Source organism: Vigna umbellata, chromosome 9 (assembly GCF_029865625.1).
Source record: "Vigna umbellata cultivar VRB3 chromosome 9, Vumbellata_1.0, whole genome shotgun sequence".
NCBI classification, from domain to species: Eukaryota; Viridiplantae; Streptophyta; class Magnoliopsida; order Fabales; family Fabaceae; genus Vigna; species Vigna umbellata.
Window position 1 is genome coordinate 51,784,775 of NC_142173.1, and position 23,035 is coordinate 51,807,809.

General features: G+C 39.1%; 1 protein-coding gene across 1 annotated transcript; it reads right to left on the reverse strand.

Annotated features, from left to right (window-relative positions):
- Positions 1-21,761: 21,761 nt before the first annotated feature.
- Positions 21,762-23,028, reverse strand: LOC148193840 (uncharacterized). Its single transcript, XM_088099064.1, has one exon. The coding sequence runs from the start codon at positions 22,982-22,984 to the stop codon at positions 22,121-22,123; it is 864 nt and encodes a 287-aa protein (XP_087955190.1). The 5' UTR covers positions 22,985-23,028; the 3' UTR covers positions 21,762-22,120.
- Between the last annotated feature and the right edge of the window lie 7 nt (positions 23,029-23,035).

Here is a 23,035-nt window from a genome sequence, read left to right on the forward strand (position 1 = left end):
GGTGATAATACTTAGTGGAACCTCTCTAGAGAGTTTTTGAGGGAGAACTCGACGTAGCTCAGTTAGAGTGAACCGGTATAAAATTATCCTTGTTCATTGTTTTATCTTTCCAATCTTCACTTGAAAAGTTTTTCAAAAAACCTAGCATCTACACAACTTTTGTAACAATCTTTATAAACCTTCTTCTAGACGTTGAATCACTAAACATATTCCTTGTGCTTACGACACTATTTTATTAAACATACCTTTATACCAATTTTATAAAACAACAACGTCTAAACAAGAACTTGATCAAACATATCTTACAATATTTGTCTGATGCTATATTGCGAAAGGATTTTCGAAAAACACTATTCAACCCCCCTTCTAGTTTTTTTGTAGTTTCATCGTGTACCCTCTGCCACTTCCCCTAGAAGACTCCTCAGGCGAAGAAAGACAAACAATCAACATGATTACCTTAGTGTGATGAACACTTGGTTTGAATTGTTAGTAAATTATGAGAGGAGAAAATAATAGACTAGGTCCACCTCAACTTATAGTCTTGAGGACTTTCCTATCATTCATCCCTAGTCATAAGATCAATCTGCATCCAATGACCCTGAGAATCCTAACTCTACGCATTCTATTGACACAAAATTTAAAGCATTACAATTTTCTCTCAATGGTAATAATTTAAAACGAACAAGTTCCAAGGGTAGGTAGGCAAAAGTTGAACGGTCAAGCAAAACCCTTTGTGCTTCTTGATGAGAGGGTCGCACCTCCCACAAAAGTTGTGCATAAAAGAATGCAGTATAGTTACTAGGAAGTGACTCCTAGGTCGTCTCTCAAGGACCAAATTGGGTTCAGTCTCAGATTAACACGTAGTGGGGGGGGGGTTTTGAAAGTGTTTTTGTGGTTGCGGTAAAATTAAATTAAAATGGAAATTAAACACAACTAAACATGATTGACGGTATTCCAGTGCATGAAAACATTAAACTGAACATTGCAATAAATAAATATCCAAACACAATTCACCACCCAAAAGAAGAAAATCAATTCAACCTATAATGCAAACCATTCTTAGGCAAAAGAAATTAAAAGAAAATAAATTTTTCTACCATTTCACGTGACCCATATACTCTTTTCAAGCCAAAGGTAAAGTGGAATTTCTTCTACAATGGAATCCGTGCCTCCTTCAAGGTGTCACATGTGCATGCTCAAATGGAATAAGAATTAAATGGAGACATTCTTTTTCTTCCAGCAACCAAGACGGTGCTTTCCCAAGCAATGAATTAAACTTCTCCAGCGAGGACGTGTCAGCTGCTCAACATAACAAAATGAAAGTGGTTCCCTAAAATTAAATTCTATCACAGGACGTGACACATCCAGCGTGTTGCTGGAACAACTCCCAGCCCCTCACAAGTCACCGAATGCTTCTAAAGAAAGAAAACAAAATGAAATCTGCGTTCTAAAAAAAATAACAGCTGCCAGCGTGGAGAATTTCTTCAAGGCCGTGCACACCCCTCTCCTCTCTCCCAAGATGTGACAATGCTACTTACTAAGCTAAATCCAAATGCCCTTTGCTCCATCTTCCTTCAAGCCGTGGCACCCCAATTCTCCAACACGTTCCAGCAGTATCTTTGCTTCCAACACGTAACACCGTGCTTCATTCTCCAAGACCGAGACACATACCACTTCCTTTTTCAATCACCGCACTCCACTCAGCACCTACTCCCATCACCTCTTCATTCCAACCGTGCATCAACTTCAACAAAATGATTCAGCCTTCCACTTCTCTTCCAGTGCCGAGACACACACTCCTCTCAAAAGGAATAGAAAGGACGCTCGTTCACGGAACGAGCACACCATTCCAGCCGTCCGCGTGCATTCTCCTCTCAACGTGCTGCTGCTACCTCACTTCCAGCTCCACGTGAATCACCGGCTCCCTTCACACGTCCACGCGCACACCACTTTTGTGCTTCTCTTCCTTGCTCCACCTCAGCTTCTTCATATGCACACCACTGCTGAATGAAATTACCTTAACATACTAAAAGAAAAGAAAAAAAATGTGTTTCTCAATTTCATCCAAAATCCACTTCTCATTCTATGAAAACGAAAGAACGGCTAGCACTCTCCTTCCAGTAGCCGTGACACCTAATTCCTTTCTTTCTATCAATCCACGCCCATTTCTCTTTCCAAATGAATCAGCGTACAAAGTAAAAAGAATGAAAATGAGGGTGAACGTGGCAGCAGCGGCCGAACCCAAACTTCAATCAAAAGCTCATCAAAAGGTCACCAAACCAAGATGAAAATGGCAATGAAACAAAAGCTCTTCATTCCTCATGAAAAACGTCCAAAAGCAAGAGCTCGGACCCAAAAATCAAACCGAGAGTTAGTCCCTTTGGAACACAAGCCGAGAGTGTGTACAGTAAAAAAAACAAGTGGCGGCTGGCCCCCAAACTTCTAAGACCGTGTGTCCCCTTTTTTAGGGTAGGGTCCACAAAAATAAAACCCTAGGTGCCAAGTCATTAATTTCTAATTTTGGGTCTAATCTAATTTACCAAAAATTGACCCAAAATATAAGAGTTGATTCAAAAATTCTAAACTACTGAATTACAATTTAATTAATTCAAAAATGTTTGTCTGGAGATTCTTGAATTTATTTGGCAATCTTCCTGATGTCCCAAAATGTATTTCCGAAATTTTCCTGCACTTCAAAAAATGCACTTAATCAGCTCAGAAAATCCAAATTAGCACAATTACAAATTTCCGACCAAATTAAGCAGAATTCGGAAAAACGGGGAAATAACAAGCAATTAAACACAATTCCCTGGTTTATTTAAGTGCAAGAAACTAAATATAATTCAAGAAATAACGACTCATCACTTCTCAAATGCCCATGCTTGATTAAATGTCTCATTCCTTCTTTAGGATGATGATCGGTCAGTCAGATGCAACACGTCCATCAACCAGTCAAGACCCCACGACCTTGATTTAAATAATCACCCCTAATGATTGAACTTACTTTAACCAGTAGGCAACAAGGCATGTAAGAATAAATTCCAACTAGGGAAACAAATGATTAAATCCAAACCCTTCATCAATAATTTAAGACTTAAGCTTGTAGGTGATAACGGTTGAAAAACCGTTATTTTTATGCTTAAATTTGATACCAAAAGCAACCTTTAAGACTTAGAAACTAGCTTGAACTCATATTTTTGCTTTAGTTTTGAGAATAAGAGAGTTGAAAGTGAATTTAATGGTTTTGTGCAAGATTCCCTTGATTTTGTAGGCTAATTGAATGATTTGAAAGAAGAATTGAAATACCGAATGATTGGAGTGCAGAAAAGTCAACCAGTCAACCAGAAAAGTCAACCAGTCAACTAGAAAAGTCAACCAGTCAACCAGAATGCTGAAAAACCAACCAGAACGCAGAAAAAGTCTGACCGAGTGGCGCTGAGCGGAAAAATACCGCTGAGCGGCACTTTTCGGGTGCCGAAATCACCGCTGAGGGGCAAAACAGCAGCTGGGGGCCAAAATGGATCATGCGCTAGTACCACTCAGCGGTAACATACCGCTGAGCGCCATTCTAAGTGGGCTTGGACCGGTTTTCTTTTGTTTTTATGGGCTTGGACTTGTTTTATGTTATTTTTATGCCCTATTTAAGGACTTGCACGTCCTAGGGTTTGTATCTTTGGCTGGAACGAAGCAAACACTCTCTCTTCCACCCCTTTGAAGGAGGATCTTGGATGCTGAGGCTTCCTCTTCACCTTTTTAGGGTTTTATCTTTCATTCTTTCATTGTAATTCATCTAGGTTCACCATGAATATGGTGAACTAAACTCTGTATGTTTGTTGGGGAATCAATGTAATCTTTTGAAGCTCTCATATATGGAATCTGTTTTTACATCTTTTAATTAAGACTTATGCTTTCTTTCATCATTAGTTAGGGTTTTTCCTCTTTGCTTAATGCTTGCATTGTTTAACTCATTCGATGCATGATTATTGGTTTTGTCGATACGGGCGCGTACGGGGAAGTCTAGATCTGGGGAATTTCTCCCAATATCATATTGGTTGTTGTTAAGCTCCTGCACTTATGAACTGATCATTAGTTATGCTAGGAATTGTATGAACTCGTGATTAGGGAGAAGCCTTCTTGAAAGGTACTTTAGAGAGTGGCATTAACATTGATGATTTGAATGTTGAATTCCTAAAATATATGAGAGTGGATAAGATGAAATTGAACCCCAACAACATATTCATACATATAATTCATTGAAAGTGTTTATCTTTTGTTTTTGCCATTGATCAAAACTTCATGCATACATATTTAATTTTCGTCTTGCATATAAAATCCAAATATTTTGTCTTTAAGTCTTAGCTAATCAATAAACCACACAACTAAACTAGGCCGTGAGTCCTTTGGGAAGAACGATACTTGGTCTTACCAAGTTTATTACTTGAACGATTCGGTCACACTTGCCGATTGAAAAACAAGTTTGTGACATCATATTTTGGTGTTCATAAATTTGTCCATCAAGTTTTTGGCGCCGTTGTCGGGGACTCTGGTTTAACTGGTTAATTTGTGTGATTATTGATTATCTTTGACTTTAATTTTGAATTTCTGTTTTTATTTTTCTGTTTTTATTTTTTTTTCGGTTTTTATTTTATTTTATTTTATTTTCTGTTTTCTGTTTTTATCTTCTCCAATATCTTTTTGTGCTAACCAATATTCTAGGGTTTTGTGTTCTTGTGTATGCAGGAGGCAATTCGAACTAGGAGCAAGAAAACAACAGAACCTTGCTTGAAGGATTAGAAGACAGTAGACGGAGGAGAAGAATCGAACATCTAGAGAACTTTTCCCTCCTCCGGAAACTCTGTTACAACCATCACCACAAGGTTCTGACAATAGCACAGAAAATATGGAGAATAACAATTAGAAGAACTCTTGCTGATTACACCAATATAGCTGGACCTCAGCACTTTAACAGCATAGCTAGACCTAGAGTCAATGCAGCTAACATGGAGGTCAAACCAGCACTGATCCAACTGGTGAAAGTAATCAATTTAATGGGTTATCTCATGAAAGCCCATATGAGCACCTTACTACATTCAATGAAATTTGCAACACAGTCAAAATAATGGGGTGCCAATGAAGCGATCAAACTTAGTTTGTTTCCTTTCTCATTGGGAGGCAATGCTAAGCTTTGGTTGAATTCTTTCCAGAAGGAAGTTTCACAGAGTGGGAAGCAGTGGTAACAAAGTTTTTGAACAAGTACTTTCCACAATCAAAGGTGACAAAAGGCAAGCAAGAGATATCTTCATTTAAGCAGGGCATGGAAGAATCACTGGGGCATGCATGGGATAGATACAAAAGCTGTTACGAAAAACCCATGCATGGTTTCAAAGAAGAAGAAGTAGTCCTAACTTTCCTTGGAGGTCTTGGTTCACAAACTAAGATGATGCTTCATGCCTCAGCAGGAGGAAACATTAAATGGAAAACTCCAGAGGAAGCAACTGAAATTATTGAAAATATGGCTACTAGTGACAACGAACTCAACATTGAAAAAGGAGATCTTAGTCAGAAGGAGTTGTTACAATCAAATGAGGCTTTGCTTATTCAAAATAGAATTATCTCTCAACAGCTTGAAGAGTAACTATGAAACTTTCTCAAATACCACAGGAAATACAACAGGTCTCAATGGTTCAAGTGCAACAACAAAATGGCAGATGCAATTTACTCCAGTTGAGAAAACAACAAAGCTTGAAGAGACTTTCCAAAGATTCTTGAAGACGAATGCGTCTTATTGTCATAATATGGATGCTGCATTTAAAAATATGGAGGTTTATGTTGAGAGAATAGTTGACGAGATGAAACATGATAATCTCAGAAAGGAGTGTAAAACTGTTGTGACAGAAGTGGTAGAGTGTTAGAGGAGAGACAAAAAGAAAGAGGAGAAAGAAAATGAGAGTGAGAGTGAAAAAGAAACATGTGAGTGGAAAGAAAGAGTTGAGAGAGAGAAAAAGAAAAAGAAGAAGAGGAGAGGAGAGAAAAAAGAGAGAGAGAGAGAGAGAGGAGAACAGAAAGAAAAAGAGTATGAAAAGCCACTTCCTTATCCAAAGAGTTATTCAAGGAAGGAGAAAGAAAAGCAGTTGGAAAGATTCATGGAATTGTTTAAGAAGTTGGAGATCACTATACCATTCTCTGAAGCATTGCAACAGATGCCAGCATATGCAAATTTTTGAAGGAACTCCTCACAAAGAAACACAAGTACATTGAGAAGGAAACTATCAATATACAGGGTAACTGCAGTGCAATCATACAGAAACTACCTCCTAAACTTAAAGATCCAGGAAGCTTCACTATTCCATGCACCATAGGAGATGTGAAAGTTGGAAGAGCATTGATTGATTTGGGAGCTAGCATTAATCTAATGCCGCTATCCATGTGCAAACAATTCAGGGGCTGGAAATTAAACCAACCAGAATGGCTCTTCAATTGGCGGACAGGTCTCTTAAATATCCATATGGAGTGGTTGAAGATGTTCTAGTGAAGGTTGACAAATTTGTATTCCCAGTGGATTTTATTGTGATGGAGATGGAAGGAATAGTGATGTTCCTCTTATTCTTGGGAGACCTTTTATGAAGACTGCTAGAGTTTTGATTGATGTAGAGAATGGTAAGCTTAAATTGAGAGTTGATGATGAAGAAGTCACTTTTGACGTATCCAAGGCCATGACATATCCAAATGATGACAAAGCATGTTTTCAATTTGATGAACTTGATGAAGTTTGTATGGTGCAAGAAAGGATGGTGCGAAATATTTCTCCATTGGAAAAAACTCTCATTGATGCATGTGAAGATTTAGATGAAGAAGAAGAGAAATTGATTGATGAATGTCTGATGGACTTGGAAACATTGAAAAAGAGTCCAGAGGAAGATCCAATATTCGAAATAATTGATAAGGAAGAACAGTCAAAGCACAGACACCAGAATTAAAAAGATTGCCATCACATCTGAAATATGTTTTCTAGAAGAAGATGGAACAAAGCCAGTCATCATCAATAACTCTTTATCTCTACAAGAAGAAGAGCAATTGATAGAAATTCTGAAAGCCAACAAAGAAGCAATTGGGTGGTCAATATCAGATCTAAAGGTATTAGCCCAACTTACTGCATGCACAAAATTTTTATGGAAGAAGATTATAAACCAAGTGCTCAACCACAGAGAAGGTTAAATCCTGTTATGAAGGAGGTGGTCAGAAAAGAAGTGTTGAAACTGTTAGAAGCTGGTATCATCTATCCAATCTCTGACAGTGAATGGGTGAGTCCAGTACAGGTGGTTCCAAAGAAAGGTGGGATGACAGTAATTTATAATGATAAGAATGAACTTATTCCTACTCGGACAGTTACTGGTTGGCGTATGTGCATTGATTACAGGAAGCTGAATAAAGCTACTAGGAAAGATCATTTTCCTCTTCCTTTCATGGATCAGATGCTAGAAAGGTTATCAGGGCAGGCTTTCTATTGTTTTCTAGATGGATATTCTGGATACAATCAAATTGTGGTAGATCCAAAAGACCAGGAGAAGACGGCTTTTACTTGTCCTTTTGGTATCTTTGCATATAGAAAGATGCCTTTTGGATTATGTAATGCTCCAGCTACGTTTCAGAGGTGTATGCAGGCAATTTTTGCAGATCTCTTAGAAAAATGCATTGAAGTATTCATGGATGATTTCTCAGTTTTTGGAAATTCTTTCCAAAGATGTTTGGCTAATTTGAACACTGTCCTCAAAAGATGTGTTCAGACAAATCTTGTTTTGAATTGGGAGAAATGTCATTTCATGGTAACTGAAGGAATTGTATTGGGGCATAAAATCTCTGCTAAAGGAATTGAGGTAGACAAAGCTAAAGTAGAAGTCATTGAGAAACTACCTCCACCAACAAATGTAAAGGGGATTAGAAGTTTTCTTGGTCATGCTGGGTTTTATAGAAGATTCATCAAGATTTCTCAAAAATTGCTAAACCATTGAGTAATCTTTTGATGAAGGATGCCCTTTTGTGATGAATGAAGACTGTCTGAAAGCTTTTGACATATTGAAGAAGAAGTTAGTGTCAGCTCCAGTAATTGTAGCGCAGATTGGAATCAAAATTTTGAATTAATGTGTGATGCAAGTGATTATGCAATAGGAGTTGTCCTTGGCCAGCGGAAAGAACAAAAGTTTCATCCAATTTATTATGCTAGCAAGGTTCTGAATGATGCTCAATTGAATTATGCTACACAGAGAAAGAATTTCTTGCTATTGTGTATGCTCTAGAGAAATTTAGACCTTATCTTATTGGGTCAAGGTGACTGTCTATACAGATCATGCAGCTATCAAATATTTGTTGACAAAACCAGATTCTAAGCCACGTCTGATTAGATGGGTACTACTATTGCAAGAATTTGATGTAGAATCCGTGATAAGAAAGGAAGTGAAACTTAATTGCTGATCATTTGTCACGGTTAGTCAATAATGAGGTCACTAGCAAGGAGTCTGAAATCTGGGAATCTTTTTCAGATGAATCACTCATGTATATTCAGCAGAGCCCTGGTTTGCTGATATGGCTAATTTCAAAGCTGCAAGGTCATGCCGGAAGACTTAACTTGGCAACAAAGAAAGAAATTTTGCATGATGCCAAGCAGTTTGTTTGGGATGATCCTTATTTGTTCAAAATTGGAGCAGATAATCTTCTGAGGAGATGTGTTACAAATGAAGAAGCAGAAGGAATTCTCTGGCATTGTCATGATTCACCTTATGGAGGACATTTTAATGGAGAAAGAACAGCAGCAAAAGTCCTTCAATCAGGTTTTATTGGCCAACTTTATTTAAAGATGCCATAATCATGCTAGAAATTGTGATAAATGTCAAAGAGCAGGGACAATCACTAAACGTCATGAGATGCCTTTACAAGGTATTTTAGAGGTTGAGGTTTTTGATTGTTGGGGTATTGACTTTGTTGGACCCTTCCCTCCATCTTTCAACAATGAATATATTCTGGTAGCAGTGGATTATGTGAGTAAATGGGTGGAAGCATTAGCTTGTCCTAAAAATGATGCTAGCACGGTAATTAAATTCCTGAAGAGGCAGATATTCTCACGTTTTGGCACTCCAAGAGTGTTGATCAGTGATGGAGGATCTCATTTTTGCAATTATCAGCTAGAGAAAGTACTCAAACACTATGGAGTAAAACATAAGGTAGCTGCACCTTATCATCCACAAACCAATGGACAAGCTGAGGTGTCTAACAGGGAGATAAAAAGGATCCTGGAAAAAACAGTGACTTCATCAAGAAAGGATTGGTCTCTCAAATTGGATGATGCTCTTTGGGCTTATAGGACAGCAATGAAGACGTCTATGGGATTATCACCATTTCAATTAGTCTATGGGAAAGCATGCCATTTGCCAGTAGAATTGGAGCATAAAGCATTATGGGCTTTGAAATTTTGAATTTTGATCCTTATGAAACTCAATGCACACGCAGAGGCAGATTTTGGAGCTTGAAGAAATGCGATTACATGCATATGATTCATCCAAGGCTTACAAAGACAAATTAAATTTTATCATGACAGGAAGTTGGTGAATAGAGTTTTCAATCCAGGACAACAGGTATTATTGTTCAATTCAAGATTGAAGATATTTCCTGGGAAGCTGAAGTCAAAATGGTCAGGACCATTGTGATAAAAGAAGTGCATCCGCATGGAGCAATTGAAATATTTAATCCAGCTGCTGATGATCCACAGAGAAGTTGGGTGGTGAATGGTCAACGTCTCAAACCTATCTAGGGGGAGAGGTGCAACAATTTTCCACAATGATGTTGTTGGTTGATCCTTGAAAGTTTGGGTCAGGCTCGTGACGTTAAACAAGCGCTTACTGGGAGGCAACCCAGTTTTGTAAGTATATTTTATTTTTAGATTAGGGTTTGATGTACTCTATTGAACACCTTTTGTTATGATGGTTTGCTATTAACTGTGATTGTGTGATAAGTAATGCTGAATGATGCTTATGATTAATTGATGTTGAGATGATGTGCACATTAAAATGCTTATACAGGTGATTCACAAGCTTTGTGAACAAATGCAGGATATCATGATTGTGATTGTGAAATTAAGCAGGATGTGTATGTCAAATGTGAATGAGCTTATATGTGAGGTTTTGAGCTCCAGAGTTGTTATTGTTGAATGCTATTACTTTGAAAGCATGAATGACTTTGCCCAGGTTTTCTATGATTGAATCAATTGCTTGTTTTGCATCATATGATCAAGGCCGTTTGTTGGAAACCTTTTTATTGGCCAAATTCGTAAAATTAGCCCACTAAAAGAGAACACTTTGTGTTCTATCCTTTGAACCCTTAGCCTTGAACATACACTGAAACCCTTGATTGAAAATCTTTACCTTGAGTTAAGTAGAAGATCTTGTGTGTATTGTTAAATGTTCAAGTTTGGGGTTGTTGGGAAAACATGAAAAAGGAAAAGCATTGAGCTAAGAGCTAAAAAGTAAGAATATGCAAGAAAAAGAAAAGAAAAGAAAAAGAAGCAAAGCTCAATGCAAAGGCAAAAGAAAGTTGGGAATGAATAAGATGATTGTGTTGTTATGATTCTCTTAACTCAAGGATTTTGTGATCCAGAGAAAAACCAATTTTCTTGTTAGCCCAGCCACATTATAAGCCATAGAAAAGTCCTTGTGATGATGCTTGCTAGTAAGTGTTTTTGATTGTGGTTAAATGAAAGGCAAAGTTGATTCATGTGACATTGTAATAGTAGAGTGAATGAGTGAATATCTCCTATACACTTATGTGTTTGAGTGAAACACTTTATCTAGTGAGGATAGATTCCATGAACACATAAAAACATCTTTGCTTAGTTAATTGATCATTAATGAAAATAGCATTTGTTGGATAGTATGTGTTTGAGTGATCACTAAAAGCAGGTGCACATCTTGATTGAAGTCTTGATGATGAGCTAAATTGAGTATTTACTTGTCCTGAAAGAAGGATTTTTGAATGTGGTGAACCATTATATGGATTGATGGAAGATTGAGTTACATCTTGTTTGCTTGAGGACAACCAAAGTTTTAAGTTTGGGGTTGTGATAACGGTTGAAAAACCGTTATTTTTATGCTTAAATTTGATACCAAAAGCAACCTTTAAGACTTAGAAACTAGCTTGAACTCATATTTTTGCTTTAGTTTTGAGAATAAGAGAGTTGAAAGTGAATTTAATGGTTTTGTGCAAGATTCCCTTGATTTTGTAGGCTAATTGAATGATTTGAAAGAAGAATTGAAATACCGAATGATTGGAGTGCTGAAAAGCCAACCAGAAACCAGAAAAGTCAACCAGTCAAGCAGAAAAGTCAATCAGTCAACCAGAAAAGTCAACCAGTCAACGAGAATGCTGAAAAACCAACCAGAACGCAGAAAAAGTCTGACCGAGTGGCGCTGAGCGGAAAAATACCGCTGAGCGGCACTTTTCGGGTGCCGAAATCACCGCTGAGGGGAAAAACAGCAGCTGGGGGCCAAAATGGATCATGCGCTAGTACCGATCAGCGGTAAAATACCGCTGAGCGCCATTCTAAGTGGGCTTGGACCGGTTTTCTTTTGTTTTTATGGGCTTGGACTTGTTTTATGTTATTTTTATGCCCTATTTAAGGACTTGCACGTCCTAGGGTTTGTATCTTTGGCTGGAACGAAGCAAACACTCTCTCTTCCACCCCTTTGAAGGAGGATCTTGGATGCTGAGGCTTCCTCTTCACCTTTTTAGGGTTTTATCTTTCATTCTTTCATTGTAATCCATCTAGGTTCACCATGAATATGGTGAACTAAACTCTGTATGTTTGTTGGGGAATCAATGTAATCTTTTGAAGCTCTCATATATGGAATCTGTTTTTACATCTTTTAATTAAGACTTATGCTTTCTTTCATCATTAGTTAGGGTTTTTCCTCTTTGCTTAATGTTTGCATTGTTTAACTCATTCGATGCATGATTATTGGTTTTGTCGATACGGGCGCGTACAGGGAAGTCTAGATCCGGGGAATTTCTCCCAATATCATATTGGTTGTCGTTAAGCTCCTGCACTTATGAACTGATCATTAGAAATGCTAGGAATTGTATGAACTCGTGATTAGGGAGAAGCCTTCTTGAAAGGTACTTTAGAGAGTGACATTAACATTGATGATTTGAATGTTGAATTCCTAAAATATATGAGAGTGGATAAGATGAAATTGAACCCCAACAACATATTCATACATATAATTCATTGAAAGTGTTTATCTTTTGTTTTTGCCATTGATCAAAACTTCATGCATACATATTTAATTTTTGTCTTCTGCATATAAAATCCAAATATTTTGTCTTTAAGTCTTAGCTAATCAATAAACCACACAACTAAACTAGGCCGTGAGTCCTTTAGGAAGAACGATACTTGGTCTTACCAAGTTTATTACTTGAACGATTCGGTCACACTTGCCGATTGAAAAACAAGTTTGTGACATCATATTTTGGTGTTCATAAATTTGTCCATCAGTAGGCCTGTTTACTGTATAATTGTTTGGTTAGTCATAGACTAGACGGTCAACTATAGTTCGGGTGGTCAACCAGATAGCTCGACCGACCATGTATTGTTCGGGGCATAAACCAGTGATCCCAACCGAAATGATAAACAGGTCGACTAATCATTCCCTAGCCCAGATGAACATCCCATAACTCGGAGCGCAAGTCACCAAGACTGACGATCACCAAATAGATCGATCAACCATAAATTGGACTCAGCGAATTAATCTTAAAGTTGATCAACTTAAGAGTAAACATAAATAGGCCAAAGTTAATCAAAAGTTCACCACCAAACCTATAAATAACGGTTTGATGTAAGGAACTAGGTTACATGCATTTACTATTGTATCAACGGTTAACTTTCAAACGTTGAAATAACTTTGTCCACTATTGAACTAATTTTGACATCACAATACCTTTTATAGGTACCATCCAAACAATTTGAACAAATGAAAGCTTGCTTTCTGGATAACATTTAGATTTTGAATGACACAACTTTACCTGAATTGTTAACCCTTACCATTCAAAATATTAAATAATCAACGTATTCTATTTATATATATATATATATATATATATATATATATATATATATATTATTACATTTAATATTTTAAACTTCTTTTTTATCGTCAATATTTCTAACCTTTTGCACAAATTTAAATAGGTATTATTTTCAGGTAATGTAACATCCCACAAATACAGTGATAAAACCATATAATAGAATTGACTACATTTAATAATAAATCAGTTCAGTCTTACACTAATCAACTAACGGTTAGGGCCGAACGGCCTTACACAAGTTACAAACTTAAATTGTTCCAAATAAAAAAAAACATGACCGAACGGTTTACAAAAGTACAAATACCGAACGATCACATAGATCAAAAGAAAGGAGGTGACCGAACGATCACCTCACAACTAAAGTACTAAACACTAGCTGAACGCTCCTATGGCTCGGCCTTCACTTCCACTTCTATCAAAGGCTCTTCTTCCAGCGCATCCTCCAACAGCGCGTCTCCATCTGCTCACATCCACACGGATGATCATTGCAATGACAAGACGGACGTACAAGGACGGGACAACACAATAAAACACAAGGTAAGCTTATGTAATTTAATTCAAGCAATAACATACATTTCTCATATTCACACACATCAAATACATCTCAACGTACGATTCAAGCAAGGCCTACTACTAGACTGACTGTCCGGACTGTATGAATTCTGTGTAGCTACGACGTTCGTGCACCCGGGTGATGTAGTAACTGGAATACTCTCATCAGCTGCCACCCGAGGTTAGTCCGTTCCGTCCAAAGTACCCCTAAGGACTAGGACCTCCTGCCGTTCCCACACATGACTTACTCTCCTCTACGTGAGGACGAGTACTCACGGAACATCAGGATGAACCGCCAGCTAAGCTTTACCACATTCATACTATACAAATTTCAATATTCATTCAAGAGTCGTTCCTCCCTGGAACGCTCGTCCAAAATCCACAACTTTTAATTTCTCTCAAATACTCTTCATCCTTTATAATCTTTCCCTTTAGTGTTATTTTCATCATCAGTTCTAAGAACATAAAATACCGAACGTTCAACCCTCTTCAGAACAAGGACGAACGATAGGAACGAGACCGATAAATCTCTCGTTCCAGAACAGAATAAGACCGAGAGAGTTACTTTTAGATTTAAGAAATAAACCGAGTACAATAGTACAATATGCGACGAACGTTATTTACCACGTGAGTCAGTTAAATGAACTGACTCTCATGAGTTCAAACCAATACTCAAGGAATAAATCAAGTATGGAGGCTCTAGGCCGGATCCAATGAAGAAAGACACGTCAAGATGTTAACGAACTATATTTAGAATAGTTCACATACAGAAATCCAATGCCAGTAAATGACCGAACATGGTAAAGGGAAATATCACTGAAGTTGGACGAACGCTATTTTACCAAGATTGATTATACAAGAAATGAGTACGAGCGCTTGGTATAAGACCGAGCACCAATAAACTTCTAATAAAAGGTTTGATAGATATATTAAGATATTATTGAAGTGGTATTTACGAACAATAATAATATACAATTACATAAATATATATTTTTGAGGTTATCACAGTAAACTCAGGCACAACTATGCTTGGCCGAACGCTCAAGCATAGTATTATCACTCGAGGGCGCTCGTCCTACACTAGGATTCTATCCAAATGAAAGAATCCCATTTTAACTATGTTGACCAGAAAAACCGAACGGTCAATGACCGTTCAGTAACGAACGTACTCTATCATAGTAAAAATTTCATATTCAGATTTCATTGATATTTAACTCATTCTTCAATAAATCATTTTTCATAACTTTATAAAATTCTAATCATAATCAATTTGATTACTTCATACAATCCATATCATACCAAGAAATCATATTCCACATCAACCACCATATCAGTATTCATACTTGATACATACATTCAATCATTCATCAACAAACATTCATTATCAACGAACGTACAACAACATACAATTAAATTAGATAAGCTTTCCTTACCTGGATACGCGAATTGAACGTCCTAAGCGTAGGTTTTTGGTTCGTCCGACTATAATCTTTCTACTCTCAACGATCACTTAACTCTTCCAACTAAACCAACAACACGAAATCAAAATAACTTAGGCTACACCCCTGCATGCAACCAGAACTAGGTTTGCATGTAACAAAAGAACGAACGGCTAAGGAGAAGGAAACTTACTAGTTTCAGAACTCGGAATTGTTCGGTTCAGAATGAAGCTTACGACGCCGGGAATGCTTCTACAGTCTCTGAATAATGATCGGAGAAGAGAAAAGTGAGTTATAGTAGAGAGAAGGGAGAGCTTTTCTAGAGAGAAGAAGGAGAAGATGAAAAGTTAGAGTTTTGAGGAAGAAGGGTGCATGCAGAGTGAGTGAAACGGGAATTTCAGAAATTAGGTTTTGCTTCTCTCGTTCAAACGAACGTCCGCTCACTCGCTGACACCTGCCTTCCACTATTTGATTTTCGAATCTTCGTTGCCTGACACCTGACGTCCGCTCAGAGGAGTTTTGGGTGCGTTTTTAATGAGATCAGACAGGTGGGGTTTGGGTGGGGTTTTTTCGAGGTTTGACAGGTAATATTATAAATCAAATTCATTAACATATAAGTGAAATTAGGTTTATATTTTATTGTTTACTCTATATGCAACAATACACTATAGGGAACGAGTTCCAAGGGTAGGTAGGCAAAAGTTGAATGGTCGAGCAAAACTCTTTGTGCTTCTCAAATGCCTATGTTTGATTAAATGTCTCATTCCTTCTTCAGCATGATGATCGGTCGGTCAGATGCAACGTGTTTACTACCCGATCGTAACCTCACTATCTTGATTTAAATAATCACCCCCAATAATTGAAGCCTCTCCAACCAACGAGCAACGAGACACATAATAACGAGTTCCAAGTGAGGAAACAAATGATTAAATCCAAACCTCTTCACCAATAATTAAATGTTCATGGGGCTTGTATTTTATATAACTATTTAAACTATCAATAAAGTATATTCACCCATTCGAGATATTAAATAATCAACATATCTTATATATATATATATATATATATATATATATATATATATATATATATATATATATATATATATATATATATATATATATATATATATATATATATATATATATATATATATATTACGTTTAATATTTAAACTTTTTTTATCCTAAATATTTCTAACCTTTTGCGCAAATTTAAATAAATATTATTTTTGGGTAATATTATAAATCAATTTGAAATTAGGTTTATATTTTATTGTTTACTCTGTGTTACTATGGGCTCATAGCCGACCGAACAGTAAAAGTGCAGAAGAGTCGTCCGACCGATGGTACCTCTTAGGTCAATGAACCGATCGGTAAAATCAGCCCGACTGATGATACCTCTCAGGTCAGTGAACCGATGGGTTAAATCAGCCGTTAAGGTAATTAATAATAATAATTATCGGGGAGTTAATGAAAATAATTGTCATTTATTGGCAATTAATATTGTCATTCATTGGTGGTTAATAAGTCAGACCTAACGGTAAGCTCATTATAATTTATAAATATTTGTCTAGCAAAGGGTACAAGTAACTTGAACTTGAACTGAAACATAGAGCTCTGATAACTAAATCTTGATTACAAGATTATTACTCAAAGTCACTGACTTGAGCGTCGGAGTGTCTTTTGCAGGCACCCTTCTGCGCGGCTTGGACAAGGAGAAGAGAGAAGACATTACAACTGGACATCGGAGCAGACAACTTTGAATGTTTTGAATTAGGATTCTAAATCCTGCCGAAACACTTTGGCGCCCATCGTGGAGCCGAGCGACATCCCTTTTTGGCCACTAGGAGAGAGACGAGTGCTCGATTTCAACAGTAGTACTTCGACTAGACCTTTGCCTATTGATCCAGATCAAAGTTACCAACTTCCGGCATTTGCGTGCACTAAGCGCCATCCAAACATACCCATAGTTTGATAACCATTTTTATATACCCATCTCAAATTTATTTTATTATTTTTGTCGAAAAATTCAATTTATAGTTGAACTCGATATATGACCAGTGGCTTTTGTCCAGCAAAGGTGGGTTTACATTTTAAGTCGAAAGGACTTATACTTGACCAACTTCGTGAAAGGGTCACAGCGTAACAAGTTTGTCGGCCCGATCGTATCATTAATCGTCCTCCAGACCTGCTTCAGTAGCAAACAATTTTTCTCCAAGTATAGGTGGTGGTAACTTAGGTCTTCCGCGAGGACCAAACCTGACGCCAGTTTTGGCCCGACCAATGGCCACTTCAAGGCCATCTCCCATCTTCCTCTACGCATTTAATCTTGGGGCAATATCCTTAATCTGGTTCAACTGACCACAATATATACATCTTATTTGATTTGGTCTTCTTCGTGCTTTTCTTGATTCATATGAATAATGATTATATGCACAAAACAAGTACTTGTTGGTCCAATTGATAATGATTTGAATGAACTAAAAATATTATTTTGGTTTAATCCTTTACTACATCCCTATTTATGTACGAATTTCTCAATTGGGTCCTCGTTTTTTTAAAGTGTATCAAAATGGTTCCTAATTTTGAAAATTGATATCAATTGAGTCCTTTCCGTTAAGTTGGCTGGACGGTGTTAAAAAAATTGATGAGTGGATGCTGAGATGACGAACGAGCGCTCGTCCAGCAGCGAACGAACGCTCGTCCAGCAGCGAACGAACGCTCGTCCAGCAGCGAACGAACGCTCGTCCACCAGAGAACGAACGCTCGTCGACCTCTTACTGCTGGACAACCGTTCCACACTGGACGACCGTTCGTTCGGTGGTCGACGAGCGTTCGTTCGCTGATGGACGAGCGCTCGTTCGTCATCTCAGCATCCCACTCATCAATTTTTTTAACGCCGTCCAGCCAACTTAACGGAAAGGACTCAATTGATATCAATTTTCAAAATTAGGGACCATTTTGATACACTTTAAAAAACGAGGACCCAATTGATAAATTCGTACATAAATAGGGATGTAGTAAAGGATTAAACCTATTATTTTATTATCTGGGATTACCTTCATCACTTGGGTATACTGTTTAACCACTTTTTGTTTATTTAATGCATAATCCTTTCTTTATCATTCGGCGGAAAGAAGAAAGAAGGAGAAACAACCCTCTGACAGATCTTGATTGGGCATTATTATGAGAAAAAGAAAAATGATCTCGGTGCCTTAATGGTTTCAAGTGCAATGCCAAATTCCAATCTCCACTGCTTACAACTCAGCTTCAGCGAAGTGGATGAATCTCTGGGATCAACCCCTTCTACGGGAGCCGCCTCACTGTCTCCACCGCGAAATCATCGTCTTCATCGATACCGCCGCCGGCATTGTTACTTTCGTCATCACCCTCGCCCTCTCATTCTCGATCTCGCCCGTTAAATCTTCTTCTTCTCATTTGCTTAAAGACATTCAAAGCATCCTCCAAAAGAAAGCTCGAATTCGCCCCCGCCGTTCCTAAATTTCCGTCGCGCCCTGCTTACTCTACAACGACTCCAATTGAGCCTCACGGGTCCGTTGTGCCGATCTGCTGTCAGCGCGTTAGAGTTTGACCACTCCAAGATCTCTCGCTCGTCTTACGTCGCCGATGGCAGGGACTTCTGGCTTAGTGTGGGGGACAGTCGGCAGTAGCGACTGCCGTGGAGCGGCAGCCAGGGGAGAAGCACGCGGGAGAGGGTGCCACTATCATAGTGATTGGAAATTATGCAGGTAACGCTTGCGGACGCAACGACTGCGACACCGTCCGCGCCATTCGCTGCACCGTCCGCGCCATCCGCGGCGCCGTCCGGTCCAACTTCGGCGCCGTCCTTTGCCAACACAGCATCAGACGTCGATTCGGTATTCTCCCCCAGCGACCATCACTTCGTCGTGCCCAGCCTCTACGAAAGTCATAACGGCCGCAGGTGGTGGTTCGGTTTCTCGAACTGCGACGGCAGCGGAGGGATCTTAATCACGACAGCCAAGATGTTGATTGTGAACCCCCTGGAATTCCCCGTGGTGGCCTATATCTCCTGGAGAGAGCCGCGAGCAACGATGGAGTTTAACTCGCTAAGCGCGTCGAGGCACATGTCCTGGGATGCGTACCAGTACGAGCTTATTGGAAGAATTGTCGAACGAGTTTCTAGAGTGGTTAATCTTGCTCTTTTACATGTTGCGGATTGCCTAATAGGCCTACGGACACAAATGCTAGCATAAAAGAAGATGCCTATGAGGCGTTCATCGAAACTACAGAGGTCACAGTAATCACGATTAATGACTTTAGCTCTTTTGCAGGCAACAAAAGTGTTAGACATTGATGTCTCTGACACATCTTAATACGGGTTTCCCCATTCTGGTCATCCAATCGAAAGCAGAACGGTTCTCTTGTCAGGCCGTTTGGCCTTATAAACTTTAACTAGCTTAATTTTATTTCTTCGGACATAAAATCAGATTTTTTATTGTCACTTGTCTCTTGCTATGCTGACTAGTGGATTCTGGAACTCAGATAACCTAGAGCATGGAACTCGAGGACTTGGCATAATGTTATCTCTTCCGCTGCCCTTGGATTTCAGGCAAAGATGACAGGATTATGTACGAACTACTTGGCCAAATTTGAGCAACCGACTAGCAGTGAATCTTTTCAACTCTTGTCAAGCCCTTCATACGTGGCCAAAGTCCAAAAGATGTGATATTAATGTTATTACGGTCACCTTCTTATCTATTTGGCAGGACAGTAAAAGCACTTACAACTCATAGCACATCTTAATATGGATTTCACACAAAGCGGTCTTACTTGTTTGGCCGTCCGGCCTTATATTGGGTACATTTTTTCCTGACCATTCCAAATCATTATTTTTCTTAAGTGCAGATGACAAGGCTCTGCATGCAAACTACCTGGCCAACTTTGAGCAACCGATCGGCGAACATTTTTCAACTCGGTGAGGCAGTCTCTTCGTGAGCTCTCACCTTGGTCTTAGGGCAGACTTCTAGAGAGCTCCTAAGACCTAAACCGAGCCGGTGAGGCAGATTTCTTTTGTGAACTCTCACCTTGGTCTTAGGGCACGCTTCTAGAGAGCTCCTAAGACCTAAACCGAGCGGGTGAGGCAGATTTCTTTCGTGAACTCTCACCTTGGTCTTAGGGCACGCTTCTAGAGAGCTCCTAAGACCTAAACCGAGCGGGTGAGGCATATTTCTTTTGTGAACTCTCACCTTGGTCTTAGGGCACGCTTCTAGAGAGCTCCTAAGACCTAAACCGAGCGGGTGAGGCAGATTTCTTTCGTGAACTCTCACCTCGGTCTTAGGGTACGCTTCTAGAGAGCTCCTAACACCTAAACCGAGCGGGTGAGACAGATTTCTTTCGTGAACTCTCACCTTGGTCTTAGGGCACGCTTCTAGAGAGCTCCTAAGACCTAAACCGAGCGGGTGAGGTAGATTTCTTTCGTGAACTCTCACCTTGGTCTTAGGGCACGCTTCTAGAGAGCTCCTAAGACCTAAATCAAGCGGGAAAGCAAGCTCTTTCGTGAACTCTCGCCTTGGTCTGGGAACATTTCAAAGGAACTCTTAGTGCAAAACCCGCTCGGACGATAAATAACGCATGCTAGTATGAATCGAAACTCAGGTAAAAATCCTCTACCGATCGATATAACTTTATAAACCCAACGCAACATCAAAATTTTTGCTAGGGCTTGGGAGGCTTATGTTACTATGGGCTCATAGCCGACCGAACGGTAAAAGTGCAGAAGAGTCGTCCGACCGATGGTACCTCTCAGGTCAATGAACCGATCGGTAAAATCAGCCCGACTGATGATACCTCTCAGGTCAGTGAACCGATCGGTTAAATCAGCCGTTAATGTAATTAATAATAATAATTATCGGGGAATTAATGAAAATAATTGTCATTTATTGACAATTAATATTGTCATTCATTGGTGGTTAATGAGTCAGACCTAACGGTAAGCTCATTATAATTTATAAATATTTGTCTGACAAAGGGTACAGGTAACTTGAACTTGAACTGAAACTTAGAGCTCTAATAAGTAAATCTTGATTACAAGATTATTACGCAAAGTCACTGACTTGAGCGTCGGAGTGTCTTTTGCAGGCACCCTCCCCTGCGACTTGGACAAGGAGAAGAGAGAAGACATTACAACTAGACATCAGAGCAGACAACTTTGGATTAGGGTTCTAAATCCTGCCGAAACACTCTAGATGAACAATACACTATAGGGATGACATTTATTTTACAACATCAACAACAATTTACATAAACAACAATTATGAATAATACTAACTTTTAACATGAAAAAGGTCACTAAAAGTCCAATCTTCCTATCCTCTTCTAATAATCTATTTTAATTAATTTCTTGACTACAAATCAACTTCTCGAAGTCAGAATTCTAAACTTAGAATGAATTATGAATGGTCGGACTCTGGTATAATATTGTTTAAAAATATTTATAAAAAAATATGGCAACCCTTCTCATTTATTATAACCATTTTATAAGATAAAATAATCTTTTGATTAATACTTTTATAAACAGCGATATAATAATTTATTTTCAATAATAAAATAATTATATTTAAATGAATTATTAATAAGATTAACGTAATTAGGAATAAAATATTGTTAAAAATTAATGTTTATTAATGAGATAGGGGAACTGTAAAAGTATGGATACTCTGGGAAGATAACTACAGCAAGGATTGATAAAGGCTGCGCATTTGTGAAAAGGCACGTTACACTAATCATATTTACACGACGCTGTCGTTGTAATCGCCGGAACAGAAAGGAACAAAAAAAGACAGCAGCGGCAAATTCAATCACGCTTACTTTTACCGTCAACCTATATTACATACATTGTAGTATAATATAGCGTTCATACCGTTATTCAATTTGCCACGTCATCCCTTAATCCAATATTCAAAATGTCAGGGCCCACCGCAGCCGTCACCAAATTGTATAGCAGACAAAAAGCGAATCCTAATGAGACACGTGGATTTCGGACTCACCAACTACCCACGACTCCGACCTTCTCCCCGACACGAACCGGTTCACGGAACCCAAACCGCGCGGCTCACTCGAGAACGATTCTTCAAACAACTCGTCCTTGCGGCTGCCCGTGCTGCCACCAGTGCTTCCCCTCGTTTTCTTGCCATAGCTCCATTTCTTCTTCGAAGACGAATCCCCAGGCTGAAGGTCCGGTTTCTGAACTGGTTTTCCCCTGCGACCAGTTTGGAATATAGCACGAACGCTTGCGAAGAATCCAGCCTTCTTCCTCTGGCTCCGCTTCGACTTTTGCCGCGTGATGGTAACGGCGGCGACGGAGGTAGTGGCGGTGGCGGTGGAGGAGATTGATCTCTGGCGCGTTCTAAGTGTCCGATTGCGGTCTCGCTTGGATCGCACTCTCCCTATGCAGGAGACCTTCGGCGACGAGGGTTCAACGAGGGAGTTTTCCGATTTTCCGCTGACAGACGCGCTACGCTTGGGGAAGAGCCTGGCGTTTGCAAGTCGGTGATTGCGACGGCACTTTGCGTCGGCGAAGGAGGTTTTCTGCGGCTTCGGCAAGCCGATAATTGCGGCTTTGGATTTCAGATTCTTGGAGAATCGCTGCGAGTTGTTGTTCGAGCTAGGGTTGAGGTTCGTGGAGGAAATTGAGTTTCCTTTGGTGGATTCGTTCCTCTGGTAAACGGCGTTGCGGTCCCACCAGTCGTACTCGGCGTCACCGGAGAGCCAGAAGGACTCCGGCGGCAAGTCTGGATGGTCGTTGTCGGCACAGGCGATTTTCTGGTCAGAGCAACCGCCGCTGCAGGCGGAAACCAGCGTCTCCAAATCGACCTGTGGCATAATAGTAATTTGAGAGAGAAGGAAAAAGAAAAAGTTTATTTGGAGTTATTT